A 19,378-nucleotide genomic window follows, 5' to 3' on the forward strand; every position below is an offset into this window, starting at 1 on the left:
GACCGAGGAATTTCAACCTACCTGCCCCCGGCCACCTCTTGGTCATGCCTCGTGTTCATGCGTCTCCCCACAGCACAGCTGCAGCTGCAGACAACTGCCACTTGCAGGCTAATGCGCATATTTGTCCTCAGGGCTAAAATTATTTTGTACGTTATAAACAGCAGCAGCATGTTTGCTTACAGAGCTACTGAGCTACAATATACCCTGATATAGTCATCTGTAAATATTAAATAATCTACTTATATCAGTCTAAATATCTTCACAAAAAGCAGCACCTGGGAACTAATATGAATCCTGGCTGTTCTTATAAAGTGTGTGCTGCTTGCATTATTGAAAACCAGAGTAAGGTAATTCAGTAACATAGAAAGCTTTATATAAGTGTAGAAGAAACGCCTATCAATACCCAAGATGAAAAAATAACAAAAGCAAATCTAGGACTCCATATCTCAGACAAATTTTTAGATCAAGCACCACACAAAAGATACTTGATATCTTTGTGCTGCAAGGAAAGATTAATATATGTAAAGCTTTGCATAATTCACTATCTTTTGCCTTTGAAGACAGATGCTGAAGCATGCAAAACATCTGGTAACTTACTTGCCTCTGAGGTAATTCATACTTTTTTTTATTTACAGAAATAAGCCTGTAACTTATTACTTAAGTCTTTTTTCTTTTTTTTGAGTAAATTACATTTCTTTGTCTGGTCTTAGATCACTTATCTTGTTGTTTTATTATTTTGTGGTGTTCACAGATGTTCAGTATCTTAAAACCCACTAAGAGACCTGAAGCCTGCACTGAAACTCCAATTTAAACAACCTTTTGTAAAGACAAAGAGAGTATTTATACTTAGAAAACTGAGTGTGGTAAGGTGGATGACTCAGAAGTAACAGGCAAAAGCAAACACAGCACTGTTTCATCTCCTTTTTCAACAGATCAAGTTTAACCTGAAGCTGGGATGACAGCAAATCTGATGACCATTTGGCCTTCACTGTGAGACTGAACATGCTCTTGCAAATCAACTTGCAATGGGTATGCATGCACGTAAGAGACCTCTGAACTCCAAATAGCTTAGTGAACAAAGCCAAATTTGTATGTGGAAATAGAGGAAGACAGAGCCACAAAGTCTGCCTGACTGAAGACCACCTCTCCAGTACAGAGCATCACACTTCACGGCGACACGTCTGCTTGCAGATAAACCCAGAGAGACTATGCAAACACAGGCCCTTCTTTCACAGTACGTAGTATCGGCAGCCACTGCAGAACTGTCAGTCCTTCAGTTTTCACTTCAGTTAGCACAGAGATCCACATGAATGATAAAATATTCACCAATGTATCTAGCCTTTTTCTTAAAGTGGGAGTATATAAATACTCCCTTTTCTGAGTCAGAATAATTACTTCACATCTTATTCTGTTTCCAGTATTTTAAACGCAGGGTATTCTCAATGCAGAAACCCACAAAGAATAGACTGTCATGTTTGGTTTGGGTTGCAAAAGTTTTATTGTAACAAGTCTCAAGTCAAAGTATTCTTTGGCATCTTCTGCAAAAAGCACTATATTTGATGTATAGCACAACAGACAATCAGGCTTCACGTTTCCCCATGCCCAGCTGACTTGCCTGTAACCGAAGGCTGAATCACAATGAACAAAACAGACTACAGTCCAAATACAGAAGAACTGCTTCTCCTGGTTGAAAGCCTCCTTGAACCAAAATGTTTGTGAGCAAAGTAATTCATTGATATAAGAGCTTTTCTAGACTTTGAGACAAAATATTTATACTATCAGAATACTGTCTTGGCTGCCCATTGTCTTGCGTTATTTTCCTGTGAATTCATAATCTTTAAGACATCTGTTATCTCAAGCTGGCAAAGAAAAGAATCTCGAGGAGGCAAGCAAATGATTCATTTATCATCTGCCCTCTCTCCTCCTGACTGCTTCTCTGCTGATTTCAAATAGTACAGTAACAGTTTATTTATAAAAGGCACCATTGCTATCTTTTAATTTTGAACACACATTAACTGATTGCTTTCTTCTACTCACGCCACCTGTCCTGATCTCCAGGGCTGTATTTACCTTAGTTACCTTGCACATATTCAGATTTCTCATTGTTTTAATCTTTGGTCTACATACATATATCTTTTGTTTTAAATGACTACAGTGTGATGAAAGTGAGAAATAAAGGACTGATAGCACGATCACCCAAAGAAATTTTTCAAGACAGGCAATTGAAAATGAAATTGCTCCAGTGCTGTCCAGCATGGGAGCTATGTGGTAGTAATAGAAACATATACAAGCCTCCAAAAGCTTCTCTGTTTAAAGCTGCCAGTTAAAGGACACAATGCATTACTGGGACCAGCTGACGAGATGACAGTTACCTGAGCCATCTATGCTAGAGATGCTGCTGTAATAGCAGAGCACTGGCAAGAGAGGCAGACACACTTGAGCAGTGCTTGACACTGCATTGTAACAATACCTCTTTGACCTTCCAGTCTTTTGGCATCGGCTAACAGACTCTATGGCTAACATTCACTCATGTTTGCTTTTTCAGCTGTGCTGTCACTCCATCCACAATATGTTCCCTTCAGCCTTTCCTGACATCCTCTTATCCTGTCCACATTTACCTTTTTCTTCCATGTACAATGACACTTTATAGAGCACTCCCCTCCAAAAAGTCTTTCTAAATATAGAGTAGTAAGTTTGCATTTTAAGAAACTAGCCTGAGATGTGGTGTGGCTTCATTCTGCAATAACTTACAACTTGTGCCTTGAGCATTCGAGACTACAAGCTCCTGTCTGTACAGCATCTTGCTATTTGGCCAGCAACCAGAAAAGTAGGAAAGCAGGGATTTCACTGGACCAGGACTGGACCAGGATCTCTAGTTGTTAATGGAATATAGCTAACGTTTTTCTTACCTTTTTTTTTTACTGGGCGGTTGGTCAAACGCTGGCACAGGTTGCCCGGAGAGGTTGTGGAGTCTCCGTCCTTGAAGATATTCAAAACCTAACTGGACATGGTCCTAGGCAACTGGCTCTAGCTGACCCTGCTAGAGCAGGGGGTTGACCTAGATGATCTCCAGAAGTGCCTTCCAACCTCAGCTCTGCTGACACTTTATTTTAAGGCTACCCTTTAAACTCCCTATGCCCCATGATTCTGTATTATTTCTGTTATTAATCTTCCTTGTCTACAGCTCAATTGCTAAAATCTAACCAAGCTGCTCTGAGGCACTCTCCTTCCTATGAGTCAGCCTCTGACAGGCGAAGATGCTGAGAGCAAAGTATATTATTGCAACTAGGTGTGAGCTGTCAGCAAACCCACAGAAACTTGACTTCATGTATTTGATGCCTTTCCTTGTTTACAAACTTCATGTTAGTACAACCCATCCTCCAGCTCACCAGGCTGAACCAAACTCCCTTAGGATCTTGTCTGCAGCAAATGCCACTTGGGATCAGACAGCACATACTAGAACTGTAGACTACGAGGACTGGCATTTCAATAGGAAGCTGCAGACAGCCTCTCTTCAGTACTTTTCATTCCTCTCTTGCTTGTTAACCAAGAAGACTTCCATTCAGGTAACTGGAATACAAGGGGAAATGAACCCTTCATCATTATATCAAAAATACTCCAGATATACTGTCTGTTTATTTTTATTCTTAATCAGGAAGATAAACTTCCACATTTTTGCTCCTCTTTGTATTTTGACAAAGGTGGCATAAGGTGAGTGAAAAAAAAAAAGAATTGTGTGCTTAGAAATATGCAAAACTTTAATGTGTATCTGCATATTACTGACTTATTTAATCTTTGTATGAGGAACAGGGCATCCAAAAGCCTCTAAAAGTTGCTTCATAAGCAGCAGAACTAACGAAGCTTGGAGAACCATGGATTTGCTCCCAGTCCCTTCTAATCACCTCAACCTCTACCCGCCCCCACCACCCCTTGCTCCAGTTTCCCCTTGTATCCTGTACCCGCACGGCTGGGAAAGCGGCAGTAGGTGCTGGGACTGCTGCAGAGCAACACCGGTACTGACTGCCTGGCCAGCACACCTCAGTGACTTGGCCACTGGCTGCTGCCTCTCAAAATGGAGGTTTTCATTCAGTTTGGAGCACTAATTTGTGCCATATTCCTCTATTCAGCTTTCAATTTTAAAAGAACTATCATGTTCCTATAAATGCATTACAGATCCCTACTCTTCTGTCAACTGTAGCTGGTACTGTCCAGAGGGTCCCAAAAAATCAAGGGGAAGAGGACAAATGAACAGATGCTCTCAAACAAGATTTGTTCCATTAGGAAATTGGAATAAAACTCCTAGTGGCAAAGGCATCCAGATTGTCACAGGATGACGCTCTCTTTGCTATACGATTCCAGTATGACTCTTCCCTCATACGCAAACCAGTATTTGAGTCCAGCTCCTTCACACTAAACTAAGACAGGGGGTTGCGGCATATGCCAGTCACTTGCTGCAAACGGCCTCCCTGGAGTGGGACCTGGACTAGCAACATGGGGGCTACGTTGCCCATCTCCCTGAACGCTGTCTGCCTCCCGGGAGCCGCAGTCACCCTCTTCACCAAGGGTGGACCGCTTGAAGGGGGAAGTAAACTTTGTACCTCTTCTCTTCCTTCACGTGGGCCTGTGGGACAGATAGCAATCTTCTCGGAACACAGGGATGTTAGCAGAACCAATTTTACACTTTAAATAAATTTGATTCAGAAAATTACAACAGAGCCTTCACAATCTGAAATGAGTTTTATAATAGGTTTCCTACAGGATCTGAAAAAGGCACCTATGAAGAATCTCTTTATCACAAATTTGTCTTTTTCTCTCCAAGGACTCAGTTCAATTTTTATTTCAAAAGCAGGTCTATCTACCACACTACATTTTGGGTTTTAAGAACTAGACAAGAAGAGTAAGGAAGAAAATAAAATCCTCATAGCTTTCTCTGTTGTGTGCACATAGTTGTCTGCTTTCCCTGAATTTATTAAAAAATATATTCTTCAGTGTAGTAGTAGTTTCTCTATGTTAGGTCCAGTATTCACACTGAAAAGCCTAGGTGGAAATCTAATGTAATCTTTAATACCTTACATAATGAGATAGCTATTAAAGAGCCTTCTCCTTTTCACCAGGGACAACAAAGCCCAGAAAGTGTCCATTCCACATTAAATAGCCTTTGGTCCCGAAGATGTTGTAGCTTGCATTATTTTTCTAAATAAACTTCAAATAACCACTTAAGCAGTGTGCCACTCTTGCATTAAGCAATGAATTTCACAATGCAAATGGTGGGGAAGCCCCAGAACACAGAAGAGGCAGACAGTTCAGACACATTTATGCACTGGATTTTAATCACTCTGCTTCTTCCAGACTCGGTCAGTTTACACTTGCATGCCCAGTTTTTTGCCACAAAACTTCCTACAATCTGACTGCAGAGCAGGTGCTTGCTGGGTTTTGTGTCTTTATACCAAAAGCTTGCCCGCCTTTTAATTTCCGTAATTGTATTCTCTACTCGTGGCATGGTAAATTCCTATATAAAATTTAGGATAGGAAGTGATAACAAATTAAACATTCTGTCTCCTAGTCAAGGGATCTATTGTGAACCATCTTTCTAATGATCTTCACTTACCTTTTATCTTCAGATTTTTACTAGTTTTCAGTGGGTTTGAAATTGGACACTGAAAGATTTCTATACAGAAATAACCCAGTCTTACTACATTGTACCAAATGCCAACTTCTAAGCTGTACATAACTTCCCATCAAAAACCTCTGTTGCTTTGCTTGCTGCAAGTCCCTCATCCAGTAGCTGACCCAGATTTCCCGCCACCATGATACATCTGGGCATGTCATACTTGTGTGATTCTTCACCCTAACGCCCTTCGGCTCTGCCTCTAGGGTCACAACCATTTCTGCTTCTGACAACGTGCTGTGAGTAGTGATGATTTTGTGTCAGTTCTGATCTCTGCAAGGATGAAACTTCCTGCAAAACTAGCGAATTCCTGGAATCCAGTTGCACAGCTCTCCTAAAGCCATCCAAGGATGCAACTGCACCCAAGATCCCCTACTGAACCTGCCACCAAACCTTTCCTTAATACTTATCTTTTTTTCCCACAGCTGCAGTTCACAAAAACTACTTCTATCCCTGTGTTTTAGCACTGGGCCACCTCCACAAACTTTCAGCGGGACACTGCCTAAGACTCCTTAATGTCATGATAATCAACAGGCTAGAGCCCTCCATGTTGAACTGAGCAATTTCTTCTAGTTTACTGTCCCTCTCTTTTTTTGTTCTACTTTCCTTAAACAAGCGTTTTCCAGACTTCTGAAGTCAGGCAAAGCAAGCAGGCTGGTTTCATACCTTGCCACCTTGATAACTTTTTTGATGGCATCTGTACACCCATCACTACCTGTCTGCTTACCCTCTCCTTCTGAATCACACAGTCTATTACAAAACTATTGTCAGCTGTTATGCTGATGTGTTTGTGCAATAATGTTACTTTTATTTGTAAAAAAGTGCTCAAAATGCACTTTGTGCATTTGAAAACACTTTATCAGGTTTACTATTTTTCTGGCACTATCAGTTTCCAATTTTTAGTGGGTTTTTCATACAACACATAGGAGAATATCCATTTGCATAGAAATAACAATGTAAGTGGAGGACTACTCAAGCTGACAGAGCAATTGAAGTACATTAAAAGAAACTCCTTCACCTTAAAATAACTAAAAAAAATAATCTGTCTGGGTTTAAAGTTTGTAATGTCTCAATATCTTTTTTAGTTTTGCTGGGATAAACACTATCTTTTCCTAAAAATAGCTGTCAAGTTCCTCTTCTCTCTTCCATTACACTTGCTACATGAATGAGAAGTTCCTTCCTCAAAGTTAAAAGCTGTGAATAAATAGGCCTCTGGCTCAAGTCAGCTGCATCTGTAACAAAATCCATCTCCAAAACGGTTCTGTGGTTATAAGATGGAGACTGGGGAGGGGAGAAGGGTTCTGTATAAGGAGGATTCTGTATACAACTGCAATGCTGGGTTTTTTGGGCACTGATCAAGCCATATACCTCCCCAGCACAAGAGAAAAGTGAAGACCAACACTGACCATTCCAACTGACAAGACAGCACGTCTGTTTTCTTTAGCAGTTGATTTAATCAAATGACCATGAACTGCCTTTGAAAATTTTTGACATACCATCAGTCTCCCATAGCACTTTTAGAGCGATTTTCATCTGCAACCAAATAAAAGGCAGCACTGCTGCTCCTTCTGCTTCTCCCAGCTCCTGCAACACTCCTGGCCATCCTGTCAGACCCCATGCTTGTGCAGCAGTGTGAGGGGGTGGGCAGTGAACTGACCTGCTATTAAAAACAACCTCTGCATTTTTCTTGCTAGTTTAATGTTAACCTCCATCAGTCTCCTCACCTGGCCCACCATGCAGCCAAACGTCTGTACCAGAACATGGGAAGAAGAAAAACAGGAAAGATGGCTCTTTTTTTGGTGGCAGTGCTAGCTTAACATCTTCCTGAAGCTACAGCCTCAGGCTAACCTTTCAACGTTTATTACTTCTATTTTCCACTACCCTATTTGCTCAATAGCTGCCAGGCATGTGAGTGAATCTTTTGGTTTTCTTAAGGTCACTGGAGTGTTGTTTTTTTTATTTAAATACCTTCCTGGACACTTCCTGACCTCTTATGAATTCCCAGAAGTAACCACGACCCATGTAATTTAGGATAACACTATGCTGACTCAGTAGTCTAACAGAGAATTCCTAGGCCTGAAAAAATACCAAGTCTTATGTTTGTAGTTGCAAAATGAAGCAGTAACGGCTGACATTGCATCTTGCAGCTTTTGCAGAGCTACATACCAGACTATATAGATCAGGGACATCTAGAATCCGGGAGGAGTCTAACAGAAGTCTACCCAAGGTACACGTGGTACTAACTGAAGCAGGGAAATACAAAAATACAGCATGTAAAGTTATTTGAAATGAATGGGATATCTGGTGCTAATACTGAAGCTTGTGTGAGGGTACTTTAATTGGTTATTTTACCACTGAAATATCCCCAGTGAATACATGACAGAGGATGACAGCCAACAGGAAAATCCATGACCTAGTGTGAAAAAAGAGCTGCTTACATGTATATAATGGTTTAAATTCAAGCTAGTGGACAGCTGGGACGCTACTGAACCCTGTTTGATCACTAAACACAGCATTATCCCTGTCATCTGCCGTAGCGCACCACTCAAGAAATCTGAGCAATGAGTACAGTGCCAGGCTAAGCACTGTACGGGTACAAAGCTGACGAAATCTGGTCCCTAGAGAAAACAGTATCAGAAACAGATTCTGGAGCTGCCAAGCATTTCTGGGGGGAAGCAGATGTATCCTGGGCTGTGGCCTGGGATCCTTACAGGTGCCAGTGCTCTCTGGAATAGTCTGTGGAGGAGAGCGGCAGATTTATGAAGATGCAGCTACAGCAGATGCTATAGTAACAGCTAAAAACATGAGGGGCTTCAGTGGGGCGATGCAGCCCAGGCAAAGGACTACACTACTGGCACCACACCCCCACTGACTTCAAAACTCCTTCCCGGCTCATTTGGGCATCTGCAGGGAGCTACTTCTCACCATGAGGACCTCTGCCCAGCCTCCCCTTCAGTTTCTAAATAAAGTCAGCGCTGAAGTTAGGAAATAACGGCTCTTGCTGTGTGACAGATAATAATAATCTTTCACATCGCAATCCTGCGCTTGGGGCCAAGCGTCAGCAATCAGACACTTGTCAGCACTTCCACGTTTCACTCCCTTGTCAAGCACAACCACCCTACCAATGAGCTTGGAAACTAAGCATCATCAGCAACATGCTTTGAATTTTTAAAGAGGATGATATTACAAATTAACACCAAGCAAGAAACAGGCACAAACATGTATTTATAATTGAAAAGGGAAAGCAGAAAGATATAGAACAGGAAGTCTGACTCTCTCTTACCGCAGCTGCCAGATACGAGGCGTAGGTAGCCCAAGCTAGGCACTGGGAAATAAATGTACAGTGACCCTAGGGACTCGCTCCAAGGCTCAGTTGCTCAGTTTCAGGTGAGCCACCCTGCTCGTCTTCTGCCATTCCTTAATCACAGAAAGTTGTGCGAGGGGGCAGGGGAGAAAGGATGGTCTGCTAATTTTCAAGCCAAGTTAGCCATGCTGTTCTTGAAAACCCCACACCACCTAGAAGAGAGGCTCACGGAGACAGACACAGCCAGCTACAGTCAGGAGGCAGAAGGTCAGGGACAGACCTCCAGGGCAGCTGGGCCTCGCGAGGTGCCAAGTGACGTATCCTACAGCAGCGAGGAGGAGGGAACTGCTGACGGCAGGGAGACACTTCTCTGCAGAAACTTGTGAAAAGATAGTCTCTTTTGTGATGGGGAAACTTAGTTTTAAGACAAGAGGAAGTTCCAAACTCGTTCTTGTTACTTTAACAAGAGTGGCTCTAGCATTTAGTATTATTTTACTGGCTTGGGCTGTTAAAGGAGATTTCAGTGTAACTGCTAATAGAAAAAACACTTTGGACCTGAGTTTGAGAACACATTTGCTCTTGACTAGCACCTTTTGGACAATTACCATACACTGCGATAAAAGCGAACTAGAAAATCCTAATACAACTGTTAGAAGATGTATCTGACTTCATTTTGTACTTAAGGCACATAAAACATATTGCAATGCTCTTAGAAAGGAAAACAGTCCTTTGATTGATTAAACAAAAACTTGTAAGTGTTCACAAAAGAGAAGATGCAACTCTGTCAACTATTCCTTCTTGTGCATTTTTTAGATATTTGCATAAATTACTTGTAAAAAGACTTTCTTCTCCTTGTTCTTTAAACTGTCCCTGCAGCTCTATTCCACCACTTCATCTGTTCCCTCTCACTCTCTTCCTCAAAAACTCACCTATCTCTGCTTTCCCTTTGATACAAATATACTTCTGGATCTACCTGCAGAAAACCTAACCAACAAACCTAACTCACATCCCCATTTGCCTCCGTAACTACCTCCCTCTGTTTCATCTGTAAGCTGCTCAGAATGCCGATCAGTGACTGCTCTCCCACGTCTCTTCAGACTATGCAGAAAGGGCACCTTCTGCCTCTTCTCTGTCCTGGGTGTCAGCATCCAACAGTGCCTGTTAAACTTTAAACCCAATGTTGTCACAATTTTCTCCATACTGCCCCCCCAATTTCTAAATGCAGATCCAGATTTAAACCTTTCATTAAAACAAGTGTCCTCTGTCTGCAAGAAACCTGAATACAGTTAGCCTGCTAGCAATCATCCAAATAAAGCAGCTTCTCTTGTATTATTCTTTTTTTAGTTATCTGCTTCCTTGTTTCATACATATGTATACACACAGAGAGATGTATATATAGTTAGCTCCTTGACGCAGTGGCTGTATTTTTGTTCAGTGTTTTTACAGCATGGTCCATAAATGGGATTCCTACAGCTAAACATATGACACACAAGAAGACGACCCCCTAGGCAAACAGAAGATAGATGCCCAGAGGAGAGAATTAACTCGGAATTACAATTCAAACCAAGAGGGATTTCTACAACGGAGCCTCATGGCACTCACTAGGATCCCACACCAGTGGCTGGACCCAACTAAGCAAAACTGCAGAAGCTACATCAGGGCTCAGCATCTGTGCATTTTGCAGAGTACCAAGAAGGAGCAATTGAAAAGAAAGGGTAGGCACTTCCAATAAAAAGAAGATGGGGGACACTGCACAGTAAACAACAGGAAAAGAAATGATCTCACTGGAATAAGCTATTGGAATCTGGATAGGTAATGAAATTTTAACTGAAAACCAGGGCACCAAATGACCATAACATAGAAAAAAGTTTAGATTTTAAATATATTAACTCATTATTTGAATAGGACTCATAATCAAGATCTGCTTGAAAAGAATGAGTGAGCACCCATTCCACTGTTGCCAAGAAGACAGCATTGATATCTTTCTTCCAGACAGAAAAAAAAAGAAAAAAATCATGTCAATGGTCAACAGACAAATCTCAAATTTAGAACAATGGTAACAGCTATCTCTGTATTCCTGTTCTACAGAATAAATCTATTTAAGGCAGATTTCACAGTATAGTTACAACTACAAGAGAACCCCCCCCCCCCCCAAACTAAACTCATTTTATGGCATCAGACAGATAATACAATAATTTTAAAGTGCACTGGTTTATGACTTCCCTTACTATATAAATGTATTTATATAAAAGGATAATGAATCCAAAAACATGGTCCTATGATACAAGGAAGGATGTTCACACATCAGACAACTACCCCTCATCTGAACGCATCTTATTCATCAACTCCAAAATTAGCTATATTACATGCACATTAAGCATCCCCCTCACTTTCACTATTGAGAATTATTTTTCATCAGAAGAAAAGAATGCTATAGAGAATCATCATTTTTCGATGTATTCTCTATAGGTTACATGTATAAAATAATATACTGTTTTGAATAATCAAAAGGGAACTTTACCAAGTAGAGGTCTTTCCTCTAGCATGAGATAGAGTCCTTCTCACCTGCCTCCAGAAAAAAATTGTTAAACCACTACAGATCACACACACCACACACAAACACACCAAGTTTCTTTCTGGCTGCCGCCCACAAGTCCAGCACAGACTGGTGTCTTTTCCTGCCTCCCTGAACTGAAAGCAGCGCCTTTCAGGGCAGTGTAGCTTACCTGAGGGTAAAAATTATCCAATTATTTATTTTCAATAAACAGTACTTTTAAATGAAATGTGTATTATCGGAGGCACTACTTATGCATATACAGATATGGTATTTAAACTCAAAGAATAAATATTTTGCTGAATTTGAGTTTCCTGTGCCATTGATTTTTTATGTCTCATTTTGGGTTTGTGTCATATGTTGCACGCATATTTTAACCTTAATAGGCTGAGAAGTATGTTCTTGTGCATGTTTGTGTAAACTGTATACTGATTATACACCAATTAGCTGGTCTTAAAAACCAAAAGGATTTTTTTTTTTCATGCTAGCTATAATTTCTCTGAAGTTGGCAGTATTTGCAAGGGAACACCAAAGCCTGTCTGTGGAGAGGGCCTGAATGCATAAACAGCAGAAAGATAATCCAACCAAAAGACAGATCGATGCCTTCAAACTTCCTGTGTTTGAAAGGAAAACCAAAGCTGAGCATACCGAGGGTCAGACACCTCATCAAACACTTGACTGGCACACGACAAAGGCAGTTGCTTGCACTAGGTTTAGTAATAAAAGATTTTATGAAGGAAATTTTGACATTTGCCTTTCTGTTGAAAAATACGACCAGAATCATAGCTTACATACATTACTTAAAACTTGGAGTTGACAGACATATATGCTGAGTTGCCATCAGCTTGTCTTTTTAATAAATGGGGTGTGGTTTGGTATCCAAATAATCATAAAACTATTGAACAAAATGATGAAGCATTTGTCTTGTAATATACTTTTCTCATGTTTCTAATTTACAAAAATACACTTAAATCGCAGTTTTGCATACAACAGACTTGTTATTTATTCACAACATAAACCTATTATATCATCAAACCTACTTTCACAGAACTCTCCCTTTTAGGGTAGGATGCAAATTCTCTTTATTATTTCAATGTAGGGTGGAAGGTAAAATAAATAACTCTCAAGAGAACTAAAAAACCCATTTCCTTGCTTTCAGTATTTGGCTCTGATTAAGAACATGTAACACATGATGAGCTGTTCCAGATTTGCTGGCTTGAATAACCTCAGCGCAGACTGCATTTACAGTTTACATAAAACAAATACATCTGGCAAGGCAATGTATCTTTTCCTCAATTATGTTTACTTGTATAACAATTGTTGTTAGTTTACTTACAAAATACAGCCTATCAACTGAGTTTTGCAACTCGGCCTATGCAAGTGGGCTCCTATTCCCAGATACACAAAATAGCGCAATGAAATGGATACTTAAAAATAAGATACTCAAAAATCAGAGCAAAACTATCCTAAAATAAGCCATTGCCATTTAACGGTGAAGCTCACTGCATGCAAGTTTCCATTAAGTCCCTTTACACCTGGATGAAGATTGTACTGAATTTATGGCAGATCTGAAACAGTTGCACAACTTTGGATCTGGTTTTAGATTTTGAAAGTTAACTTAGAAAAGATGGAATTTCACCATGTTGAAAAGCATTTAAGAAAAAAAAAAGAAAAACAGATATCTTTCAGTGTTTTCCTACTCCAATACCTGACTGTAATTTTCTTACGTTATTAAATAATAGTAACAATAGGAATAATTTCACTTTTTTCAAACAATCTGAAAATGTTCTCAGGGAAGAAAAGGATTTCCCAACCTGTTATTACCAGGGTGCAACAATGTCAATTCTAAAGAGAAAAAAGGATTTATTTTTTTTTTAAGTCAGCTTTACAATAGTTTCATATGCAACCAAAAATTCTGGAGCAGTGAAAAGATATACTAAGACCCATTCCTGGCGAGGAAAGGATTTTCTTGGCATATGAACTATAGGAAGAAGCAAAAGAATGATCCCTCCCAGGTTCTAGCAAGGGTTATGCAGGCAGCCACAGCTAACATTCATAGAGCCTCAGACAGGTCGTTCAGTGCCACGGCCTTTTTCCCTAGACAGGGGCTGATGAGGCAGCACCTGAGGCATCAGCATCAGCACCATCAGAACCAGCCTAGAGCTGCTGCAGCCCTGGGAACTGTCAGGGAAAGCACAAGGACTTCATGTTCCCCTAACCCCATCTCTACACTCGAGCAAATGGTCCTTTTTTGAGCCTTTCAGAGGTGAAGCATGAACTCACTGGAATGCTATATTGAAATGTTCAGTTTCCTAGATGTTAATTGCCATCGCTACCATGCTAGAACAGATCTCAACACCTTTATGAGTCAGGTATAAACCCAGGTTTGTCAATAGGCAGCCTGAGGCAGAGTCACCTGGAAGTTATGAATAAATTTGGATATGCCACTGCAATCAATCAGAAAAAACCCCTCTGTCTATCTGAAAAATCAATACATATTAAGATACCTGACCTTGGAAATTAAAGTGTGGTAATTTGGCCAACAGAGTTTAAGTGATTTAGCAAAAGTTAGGCAGCAACTCTGTGGCAGACCTAGAAAATAAATCCATTATTTCTTAGGTGTAGCCCTAACTTCTAGATCATACTTGCAAGCTGTCAAGAGAGGAAATACCTACAAATATTAACTCTCACAAATATACCAAGGCCAAGTGTAGCAGAGTGTCCTAAATTATGTTCATCACAGCAATAATTTCTACTGTTTGCTTCCATTAGGTCACTAGTATCTGTGGTCAGCAAGAAACATTAAAGGATGAGAAATGTTCTGTTATTACTGCTCCCAGTGAAAAGCAGACAAAATCAAATCCTTCAATATCTTCTCCTGGTCTTTACAACAAAAACCCAAATGATTCACAGATGGCATCCTACAACTAATCATACCATAATCAGTTGCCACCCTCACTAGGTAATGGCAGTACTAACCCAGGTAGGCTACTACTGGTGGCGTTACACCAACTTTAAATTGTTCCTAGGTTACATCTGCAATCCAAAGTAGTCATGTCCATTACTTATTTGATGAAATAAGCCTTTACAAGAGGCATTTCAATTTACACTGATTTTATTATAAGAACCCCTAATTTCAATACGGTGCTTAGAAATAATTAGCATGAACAAACAAGATATAAATTTGGATCCTAAAAATCTTTTTTGTTCAGAAACCATTCTTTTCCTCTTAGCTACTTAGATGTTTCTTACAAATAATTTAGCTATTTTCCTTGAATACCACTGTTGGACACTCGTCAATATTCCTCAAGGAAAAACTCTCTACAAGCCAGAAGCCCAGAAGGCCAAGATTCTTCTGCTCAAAATGTAAATGGCTGCTAAAGTGCTGCCACTTAAATTAGGCCAACCAAGTTAAGTAGTAAAACTATGCAACGTAACACCACAGCAGTAGAAGAACGCTTATCATCATCTTGGTAATAGAAACAATGCACCAGCACAGAATGCTTCACTCCCATGTGACTGGATCTGCTCTGAAGTTCCAAGCAGCAAGTTTACATTGCCCAAGCAAATAAATAATACTGCCTACTATTTTCACTGCTGAACGGTGGCTAAAGACCTTTAGATGCATCCCTCTCTTCCTCACTTCCTAACAACAAAGAGGGAAGAAAAAAAAAAACAAATACCCCCTTTCAGATCAGGTCACATTCTGTGATCAGTAAACAGATTGAAGTAGGGTTTAATAAAAATCGCAGCACAAGAACACTTGAGGAAAATAATCCCTGTGGCATTTAGGGCTCCCTTTTCAGTAAAATATCGCAACACCTTCTGCAAGATTTGCCACATAGATCTTCGAAGACTCGTTATTCCTGAACACAATAGTAACTACTTGCTTAGCAGTCCTCACTTAAACAAGGATACTTTGGCACCACGCTAAAACCGACCCCAGACAAAAAGAGGGGAAGCTTTCTTGGCCTTGTTATGCTCTGTGCATCCTTAGCTGTACTGCTAGATTACAGCACACTGCAACTGCTTGCTCTGCAAAAGTGGAAATGGCTGTGGAGAAGCAGCCAAAATGAAAAATTTACTAACCTTGACACTATGTAGGGGTAGCCATGAGAAGTGCACTCCCCACCAACAAAATCCAATGCAATAACATCCTAATATGAAATCTGCTATTTCCAAACCTAACCCCTTCCTCAAGCTACAGATCTTCGTGTCAGTCTTTGCCTCTCTCCTTTCAATAAACATGAGGTTTTGTATTCTTCAGCTACAGACAGAAAAAGAGAACTTCTTTATCTCCTGAATCCTTTAAATCTTCTGAGCCAGAGGGAAGAGAGAGGAGGAGAAAGCCTGTGCTCTAAGTATCATATTTGGAGTGTTATCCCCTTGTGACTGAACCGAATCTCTGCATCTGCCACAGCTATTAGCCTTCTCCAAATAGCAGCTGAAGCAATATGGAACAGACTTGGTCCCTAGATAATTTCCCAACTACTCACACAGTTCTGTATAGCAGCCATGAAAAAGAATAATTCTTGGTAATTTAATTCTGCTGTTGCTTGAAAAACCTATGACCTAAAGCAGAAATTTTGGACGTGTCTTCAGATTCAAGATGACATTGCAAACTCAAAAGACAAAGCTTTCTGAGATTTATTTCCAATTTTTTGTTTCAGAGGACATCAATCCTTGCAAAAGAGGTGAAGATTACTCCCCCTTGCATTGCAGAAATTATTAAAACTTCCGTGCTTGCAGTTGCAAACCTTAGGTTTAGGGCCTCTAGTCAAACTGTAGCTCAAATACAATATTCACTGGTAACATGGAAGGGGAAATTTCCATATGCATAGTCCTAACAGTATAGAAGACATGCCAAAATGGAAATTACATTACAGCAATGATTAACAACACCAGATTATTCTGTATAAGACAGCAAGCAAGAAACCATCCAGTGAATTCATCAGGAAAAAATACAGCCCATCTCTTGCACACAGCCAATTGTCCTCCCACAAGCAAATGGGAGCATAAACATAACCTAAAGAGAAATCCAGCTTTTATATTGCCAATTTTTTGTTTTGTTCTGATATTTCTGAGAGCAAGACTGGGAGATAAGGAAAGAGACAGAAGATCTAGAGACTTTCATTTTAGCAACTCAAAACCCTACATAGGAGTCTGCATTGGGAATCAAGCCAGACATGAAGAGCACACATTCCAGTCTGAAACAGAAGATAGTGATAGACGCTTCCCAGGAAACTAATGCGTTAAGCTTTATGTTTTCCACTTTTTTTTTTTTTTTAAAGTTCTCTGTCAGTAACCAGTCTCTGTCTCAGATAGAACATGAATACAAGAATGTGGACTGACATCGCTGTGCAAAAACCTCCATATATGCAAGCTGTCAGTTCCTTGCTTTAATAAGCTTTAGTAATCTCCTCATACAGCTTTCCTTAATTAAATGTATCTAGGAAGGATTTCTTTAAGAAGAAAGGGATGTCTGTGCAAATTAATGTGGAAATATTAGACACAATACATGCATCCATATGCGAGTCTAAAAGGACAATGAGATTTCTTTTTTTTTTTTAACTATTCCTGCTATGCCTTTACAGTTCAATAGACTCTCACTTTATTTTTAGAAACAGGGAAGGTTTATATTTTGTTCCCTTAAAGATCTGAATTTAAGCTTCCATATACTATACCTTTTTTGTTGGTTCTAATAATTGTCTCAGACAACAGTAAAGGGCTTCCATTGGAAACTTCATTTATAGGCTTCTCTGGTGGTTTGTTGGCAGTATTTTCTTTCTTCATGTCCTTCTTTATTTCCTGCAGAAGAAAAGGCAGGTGGAGAGGGAAAAGAAAAAGAAGAAACAGTTAAAAAAAGGTATTACAGAACATACTAAATCTCAAGCTCCCAAGATTTCCCAAAGCTTGTGTACACACCCCTGCCTATTCTAATGCTACCTCAAAGACTCATATTTATAAGTCGAAATGCCACAAAATGAAAGTAATTTTCAGTAACTCTTCCAATGGATACTATTTTTTATTCTTTTTAAAAGAGGTTAATTCCTTATTTATGTGTGAAAATTGTAGGACAGCTTTGCAAATCTCTTACTAAAGATCACCAAAGCTGAAAGGTGAGGGGATGGCAGGGGGAAGACTTTTCAGTTTATTATCTATTAGCTACGCCTTTGACACACAGGGCAGAACTGGGTACAGTGCTCCTGATGTGAAGGCAGCTGAGTCTGCTTCCCCTCTGTCAAGAAGCCCAGAGAAACAACCACCATAGCAGGAAGAAAAAATGAACTAGGAAAATATGACAAATGTTACCACAACTGGCAGAAGCATATAGAGAGCCTGCTGTCAGAGCCGTTGCTAACACTAACACATTTTGCAACTGACTACCTTTTAAGGTGATTGACTTCTTCGGCAGCACACACAGAAAATATATACGGTGGAGTTTCATGAAAGTAAACCCACAGAAAACAGCTTCCCAAGGGTTCACAGTTAGTGCTTGAGAAGATGCACAATACCTCTCTATCGGCTTCTTAGGCAGACTTGAAAGGCCTAACTGTTTCGTTGTCTACACCTACTTTGCCAAAGCATCCAGAATATCGCAGCCTTTCACAGATCTTACCTTGAAACGCCACTGAGGTAGACAGGTAGCATTACTTCCACTTTATAGACGGATAACTGACACACTAAAGAGGCTAAACCATTCGCTTATAACCATGTACCAAAAAATAAGGAAAAAAAAAGTTCAGTTTTGGCTCCAAGCATTGTCCTAGGTCAGGACTGCAGAGCCACTTGGGCTGGAGGGACCTCTGGAGGTCTCTACTCCAAACTCCGGCTCAAAGCAGGGCCACCTCCAGGGTCAGACCAGGCTGATCAAGGCTGTTTGCCCAGTTGGGTCTTGAAAACCTCCAAGCACAGAGACTCCACAAGCTCATGAGCAACCTGCTCCACTGCTTGAGCGCCCTTATAGTGACAAAAATTCTCCTTATACCCAGCCTGAAACTTTCTTTTCCAGTCCCATCTGCTCTCTCCTGCCGTCCCCACCGGGCACCACTGTGAAGGGCCTGGCTCTGTCTTCTGGATACCCTCCTTGTACGTATTGGAAGGCCCCCCCAAAGCCGTTTTTTCTCCAGGCTGAACAAGCCCACCTCCCTCAGCATGTCCTCATGGGGCATGTGCTCCAGCTCCCACAGCCACAGAACTTGTTCCAGTTTATCAATGTCTGTCTTTTACACAAAATCCACATCCCATCCACCAAATGGGATGCTGTATTCTGGACGTGGACTAACGAGTGCCAGGTAAAGGAGGATTATCACTTCCTTCAATCTGCAAGCTATTAATGCAGCCCAGGATGCTGTTGACTTTGATGCCAGGGTACAAGCCTGGCTCATGCTTAGCTTGCTGCCCACCAGGACCCACAGGTCCTTTTCAGCAGAGTTGCTCCCAAACCCATCAGGCCCTAGCCTGCGTGTCTGCCAGCAATTCCTCATTCCCAGGGACAGAACTGGTATTTGCCCTTGCTGGATCTCATGAGGTTTCTGTCTGGGTCCCTCCAAACAGCAGCCCTGCCTTCAAGCATGTCAACTGCTCCCTCAGTTTGGTGTCATCTGCAAATTTGATGAGATCTTCTACATCAAGCAGGCATCAGGGACAGGTGATGGCTTTGGACAAACTCTTCTCCCTTGTAAAAAACCTCTACCTCTCCTCTTCCCTTTCAACTCTCATACATTCACTGCCCTCTTCTACATCCCAGTGCGGTAGCAACCTCCACCATCCCACAGCACTGTACCATACTCAGGAAATACTGTAGATCTTATTTAGGTTTCCAGCATATAAGACATGAGCACTAAACCAT

The 19,378-nt window shown here is 40.7% G+C and overlaps 1 protein-coding gene across 3 annotated transcripts in view; it reads right to left on the reverse strand.

Moving 5' to 3' along the window:
* Nucleotides 1-19,378, reverse strand: part of SH3KBP1 (SH3 domain containing kinase binding protein 1) — a 222,247-nt gene that overhangs the window by 124,330 nt on the left and 78,539 nt on the right. For all 3 annotated transcript variants that reach the window (XM_075033410.1, XM_075033409.1, XM_075033408.1), the window contains exon 3: nt 17,211-17,334. In XM_075033410.1, the coding sequence (XP_074889511.1) occupies nt 17,211-17,334 (124 nt within the window). The remainder of the gene's footprint in view (nt 1-17,210; nt 17,335-19,378) is intronic.

Source organism: Buteo buteo, chromosome 8, assembly GCF_964188355.1.
Source record: "Buteo buteo chromosome 8, bButBut1.hap1.1, whole genome shotgun sequence".
Classification (NCBI taxonomy): Eukaryota; Metazoa; Chordata; class Aves; order Accipitriformes; family Accipitridae; genus Buteo; species Buteo buteo.